The 6,946-nt window shown below is 38.2% G+C and overlaps 1 protein-coding gene across 1 annotated transcript in view; it reads left to right on the forward strand.

The window, feature by feature from the left end:
• The window catches only part of LOC106879521 (uncharacterized), an 82,561-nt gene that overhangs the window by 62,566 nt on the left and 13,049 nt on the right, over positions 1-6,946 (forward strand). The window contains 1 exon segment of the mRNA XM_014929143.3: positions 779-2,812. Coding sequence (XP_014784629.2) covers positions 779-2,812 — 2,034 coding nt within the window.

Raw genomic sequence — 6,946 nt, forward strand, 5'->3', positions numbered from 1 at the left:
ATGCACATTGAACATTGTGCATGACTAAGATTATGTGAAGGTGTGTATTCTTGCTGTTGTTGTCATCGTTGTCGGCGTTGCTGTCATCGCCGTTGTCCTCCTCCGTTACAACTACCACCACCACCATCACCACGAACATTGCACACACGCACGCACGCACGCACGCACGCACGCACAGGGATTTCAAAATCTAGGCAAATACTTTATAAACACTGTGTCATAATCTCAACATGGCTAACTATATCAACCAGTAGGAAATATACTACATATAGCTTTATTAATGCTGGTGGCATGAAAAAATTACCCAGTACATGCTGTAATGTGGTTGCCATTAGGAAGGTCATTCAGCTGTAGAAATCATGCCCAAGTAGACATGGTGATGATCTGCATCTGGCTTCTTTCAATTTCCATTTACCAAATTTCCCTCGCAAGTCATTAGTCAGCCAGAAGCCATGGCTAGAAGACACTTTCCCAAGTTGCCATGCAGTGGGACTGAACCTGAAACCAAGTAGTTGAGAAGCAAATTTCTCATCCACACAGCCATGCCTGCAACCTCAGTTATTTTAATCATCATCATCATCATCGTTTAACGTCCGCTTTCCATGCTAGCATGGGTTGGACGATTTGACTGAGGACTGGTGAAGCCAGATGGCTACACCAGGCTCCAATCTGATTTGGCAGAGTTTCTACAGCTGGATGCCCTTCCTAACGCCAACCACTATGAGAGTAGTGAGTGCTTTTTATGTGCCAAAGTAAAAAAAAAAAATTTTTTTTCCAGAGTAAAAGAAATACGTCCTGAATCAAGCAGCACCCGAGTAATGAGGAAAAAATCTGTTGATGCAAATTCTGGCAAAAATATACATGCTATGGCTGGTGCATCACCTTGTATTTTCCACCCTTCCAATATAGTTTGTTCATCAACTCCTATAAGACGACAGTGTTCAGATAATATTTCTTCTGAACCACCAAGAGCAACAGAATCTCCAATATTTTTTGATCCCAATGAAAGTCCAGGACATGGACACCGTATTCCTCACAAAGTTAGAAGCAGGTTTAATATTCTCCCTGACAAAATTACTATCTCTAAGTATGTTCCACCACAAGATAATTCCACAATGGCACAAATACTTGACAGGAGTTTTTCTTCTGATATAGAATTTGAAGATTTTCTTGAAGAAAATTCTGGGAAGAACTCTAAGGTGAAGAATTTAAATGAATATAGTGAAAATGAATTACTTACTTCTGATTTTAATTATGATTTGAATGATCTCAATAAATCTGCTGAATATGAAAACTCCAACATGAAATGCGAACATGCTGGAGATCAACAAATACAGGTACTAGAACTTAAGTTGAAAAACAGTGATATTGCTTCTTCATTTACTTCACAAAATGTTGTCACATCAGTGGCACGGACTCGTAATCATTCTGACCCTGGTGTTTCCTCTACTCAACTGAATACATTGGAGGATGGCAAAATAAAAAGACCATTTTCATCTGATTTTATACACTGTTCAACAGAAGAGAATTCTGATGAGGGTGTTGACTGTGAATACTGGTTTGGTAGTCCGAAAGAGATTCAAAGATTTGAATCACCACTTCGTTTTGATATGGCTCAAAATGAGGAATTTGATCTGTCATCTATTACTCATATGAAAACTGTATTTCCTTTACCACCGACTTTGAAAACTAAATTCTGTGATAATAATAAGCCAATGACATTGAAGAAAGATCAGGAATCTGTAAGAAAAAATAATGCATTCAGTAAAAATTTAGTCAAAAAAGTTCAGCCAGTTAATGTTAAACAAACAGAAATAAATTGTTTCGGAGATAGTAGAGAAGACTTGTTACAAAAGAAAACTAATTCATTAGCATCAAATCGAAATATATTCTCTGATGCAGCAGATCAAGATTTTCAAACACCTTCTTCAGATGATAGAAAAACTAATTATGTTAATAGCTGTATGATTTCTTTTAATGTTCCCTGTACAGTAAGCAACACAGCAGTTCCGGTCATTCCATCACAGACTGATGATTCAATTTGTACTTTCGATAGCCCTGTAGATAGTTCTACTCCAACTAAACATCTTGAAATGCCCACAGCATCTAAATCATCTTTAGCAAAGGAGCTGGACTCCCATACTATGAGTGATGCCCTTGTTTATAGCTTTTGTTCTCAAGATGGTGAAAAAGTTGAAGAATATTTCCTATGCTCAGAACCAAAAAGTTCTGATGTTGCGATTGAAAGTAATTCAAATACCATAAACTCTGCAGACAATCCTTGCTCTCAAACAAACCTTCACAATATTAAAGATGATAGTGATAAGTGGGGTGTATCTACTTCACAAGTAGTTGAAAATAAAGAAGAACTATGTAATAAAAGCCAAACTATGTTGAAACAAAATTCATGTCAATTGATACCTAAAACATCAAGTGATTCTTTCTTTAGTCAAAATGGTTCCACTGCAAATGTCTGCTGCTATACTTCTGAGACTGATTCTTCTTTACGTCTTCCCAGACAACACAAAAGTGATTTAGAAGTTGTAACAGTAGACACTTCGTTATCTGAAAACAAAGCTTGTGCTAATATTTATTGTGAGGCAAACTCTTCTGCACAAACAGTTTTGACTTCAGTATCTAAGAAAAGACTCAAAACTGCTTTTTCTCCAAGTAATTCACAACCGGTTTTGGATTTTACCTCTTGCAAAACTAATGGCTCTTGTTCCAACCAAACGACACTTCCTGCACCTGTCTTACCAAGTGGTTCATCAGTTTCAAGATCTGGACAAGAAATCATTCCTAATGAAATCCAGTAAGTGAAAAACAAACTTCATTTGTAATATCCTCCTCCTCCCATCCTCCCCATCCTCCTCCGCCCCCACCATCACCGCCACCCCTCCACCTCCGCCTCCTCCTCCGCCTCCTCCTCTGCCTCCTTCTCTACAGCTAGACACCTGTTCCTATTCCTCAATCCTATTTTAACCTCTAATCACCTGGCATAAAGCCACCTCCACTCAGTTAAGGAATCTTGTCTTACAAGTTACTTGGTGACTTCACTAATACCAGTGCTACAAAAAAAGAACATATGGCCATAGAAACCATGTCAAAGCAGACACTGGAGCTTGACACAGTTTTCTGGATTTTCAAATCCTGTTAAACTGCCCAGCCCATGCCAGCATAGAAGACAGATGTTACGTAATGATGATGATGATATTGAGGGGTATTTTATTTCTTGTCAACTCATTTCCCTTATACCATTCTATGGATTTTTGGATCATATTTAGTGTTTTATTGTAGCAACAGATATTATACTACTAATTTATCAAGTGAGAGGGAGAGAGAGAGAGAGACAGTATATTACTAAAATGCTGAATGAATAGTAATTATAATAGATAGTTTATAACTATTACTAGGACTGCCATTTCTTCTCAATTACAATCTCCTACTTGTATTTTTTAATCTGGCCTTGTACTAAAATTAAAAAAGAATTATTATTATTATTATTGGTTTCAAATTTTGACACAAGGCCAGCAACTTTAGGAAGGGGCTAAGTTGATTAAATTGAGCCCACTGTTCCAGTGGTATTTATTTTATCAACCTTGAAAGGATGAAAAATAAAGTTGACTCTGGCAGAATTTGAACTCAGAATGTAAAGATGGTGTGCTAACAATTCTACTAGCTCACCACCCTAATTGATATTATTATTAATAAGGTGGGAGGTTGGCAGAATCATTAGTACATTGGACAAAATGCTTAACAGCATTTCTTCTGACTCTATGTTCTGAGTTCAAATCCTGCTGATTCATTTTTTTATCCCTTCAAGTTTGATAAAAGGAAGTACCAGACAAGTATTGGGGAGTGATGTATTTGACTTTGCCTCTCCCTTCAAAATTGTTGGCTTTGAACTCTGCAGTGGACTGGCATTCTGTTCAGGAGAAATGTTGTGACCTTGGTCACTTATATACCGTGGAAACTGGGTAACTGGCATTACGAGGGCTCAAGACAAAAAAAAAAAGAAAAAAAGATCCATGTGGTTTCAGAACTGAAAGCTTATGGTTGTGAAACAAACTTCTTAACCACACAGCTAATACCTTTTAATGATAATAATGGTAAATTAGAATTTTCCCATAACATCTCAATCAAGTGGTTAATCACTGGAAAAAAAAAAAAAAGAAAAAGAAAATTGCAATAATAATATATCTGAAACCAGAGTTATTTGGCAAATTACGGAAGGTTATAAGCGAAAACCTTCATTATTTATAGTGTAATTTGGCTAAAGTTGATTGATTACTATTTATCAAACAAATTATTATGGTGATATTGTTTCTCCCAATATTTGGCAGTTAATGTAGTGAAATATCATTGTCTCTGTTGATGTAGCGAGTTTAGAATTCTTTGCTTTTAGTCTTTTGATGTTTTTATTGATTGTCACTTTTATATACACTCTTGTTGACTTCATCTTCTCCACAACTTCCCTGTGAAAGTTGAGAAAACATTTAAAATTCTAATGTATAAAAATTACTGAGCAGCTCAGTAGTTAGGGTAGTCTGCTGTTGACTGTTGTGTAATTTTTATCCAAGTTTTCCTCTCTAGCTTCTGACTACATAGGTACGTAAAATAATAAGTGTAGGCAGGTTATATAGCTTACAAGTATATCTATGGTAAAGAAGCTTGCTTCCAAACCATATGGTCTTAGGTTCAATTCCGCCGCATGACACCGTAGGCAAGTATCTTCTACTAAAGCTTCAGTTCCACCAAAGCCTTGTGAGTGGAATTGGAAGATAGAAACTGAAAGAATCCTGTCATATATTCAGGCCAACCAAAACCTTGTGAGTGGATTTGGTAGATGGAAACAGAAAGAAGCCTGTCGCATATATATATATATATATATATATATATATATATATATATATGTATATGCATTTGTGTCTTTGTGTCAATGTTTGCCCTTACCACTACTTGACCACTACTGTTGCTGGGGTTAAATCCCTGTTACTTAGCAGTTTAGTTAGAGTCCAACAGAATAAGTTGCAGGTTTAAAAGAAATGATAAGTATTGGGATTGATTCATTTGACTAAAATTCTTCGAGGTGGTACCCCAACATGGCCACAGTCTAATGACTGAAACAAGAATAGCCTGGGCCAAGTTTAGAGAGCTCTTACCTCTGCTGGCGACAAAGGGACTCTCACTCAGAGTAAAAGGCAGACTGTATGATGCATGTGTACGAACAGCCATGCTACATGGCAGTGAAACATGGGCTGTGACTGCTGAGGACATGCGTAAGCTCGCAAGGAATGAAGCCAGTATGCTCCGCTGGATGTGTAATGTAAATGTGCATACCCGTCAGAGTGTAAGTATCTTGAGAGAAAAGCTGAACATAAGAAGCATCAGTAGTGGTGTGCAAGAGAGACGATTGCGCTGGTTTGGACATGTGGTGAGAATGAATGAGGATAGCTGCGTGAAAAAGTGCCACTCCCTAACAGTTGAGGGAACCCGTGGAAGAGGTAGGCCCAGGAAGACCTGGGCTGAGGTGGTGAGGCAAGACCTTCGAACATTGGGCCTCACCGAGGCGATGACTACTGACCGAGACCTTTGGAAATGTGCTGTGCATGAGAAGACCCGGCAAGCCAAGTGAGATCGTTGCCAGGGCCCCTGGACTGGCTCTTGTGCGGGTGGCACATAAGATGTATCATCCTGAGCGTGACCTTTGCCAGTACCGTCTGACTGGCCTTGTAGGGTTTTCGAGCGAGATCGTTGCCAGTGCCCCTGGACTGGCTCTTGTGCGGGTGGCACATAAAAGACACCATTTCGAGCGTGGCCGTTTTCGTGCGGGTGACACGTAAAAGCACCCACTACACTCTCTGAGTGGTTGGCGTTAGGAAGGGCATCCAGCTGTAGAAACTCTGCCAAATTAGATTAGATTGGAGCCTGGTGTAGCCATCCGGTTGCACCAGTCCTCAGTCAAATCGTCCAACTCATGCTAGCATGGAAAGCGGACGTTAAACGATGATGATGATGATGATGATGATGATATATATATATGTATATATATGTATATATATATATATATATATATATATATATATATATATATATATATATATATACTAGCAGAGATACCTGGCATTGCCTGTGTCACATGGAACTGAAGAATTAGACTTTTGTTTCATATTTTCTCTAATGAACTGTAATACCTATGATTCAAATTTCATCAAAACTGGAGATTAAGAATTTTAATGAGGGTCCTTTCCCTCTTTACACACCCTAACAAAAATTCTAATCATGACATATTTATCCCATACTACTCATCTTTATACCCAGATTCCAAAATCCAAATCTTATAAAACCTATTGAAAGGTTTTTGCTCCTGAAAAATGGAACACACGGAGCTCTAAAATGTGGAAGTTAAGGCCCCTATTAGGAGGGGTGTGTGTTTTAAAGTCAATCAGAGAAGTTGAATTGTTGGGAATCTTTTTTAACTTGTGTCTTATATCCATTGTTCAAATTTCTTTGAAATGGAAAATATATGAATGTTCACTGGGTTTGTAAAAGAGAGCAAAGCTAGAGAAAACCAAAAGACAAATGATCACAATAAGCAGTCAGCTACCCTACCCTAATAGTTACCACTTTCTAATGTAGGATTCCTCACCATACAGGTGCCCAGCACAGCCGTAAGATGCATTACAGATCTATAGCAATTGGAAGGGTGTGACCCAACTCAAATAAACATTAACAACTGTGTGACATTGGGGTTAAGGGGGAATGAAAGTGTCACATCTGGAGTTTGCCAATGATCACTATGCTGATAGGTAATGGAACAGAATAAATTTACAATCTATGAATCTCTTTGAATGACCAATTACTTATCTGGAAAGGGCTTGAAATCAACGTTACTGTCTGGGGACTATCTCTGACCCAGGGATAATAAAAAGACTCAAAGGTGGGC

Source organism: Octopus bimaculoides, chromosome 2 (assembly GCF_046866305.1).
Source record: "Octopus bimaculoides isolate indiv1 chromosome 2, ASM4686630v1, whole genome shotgun sequence".
Classification (NCBI taxonomy): Eukaryota; Metazoa; Mollusca; class Cephalopoda; order Octopoda; family Octopodidae; genus Octopus; species Octopus bimaculoides.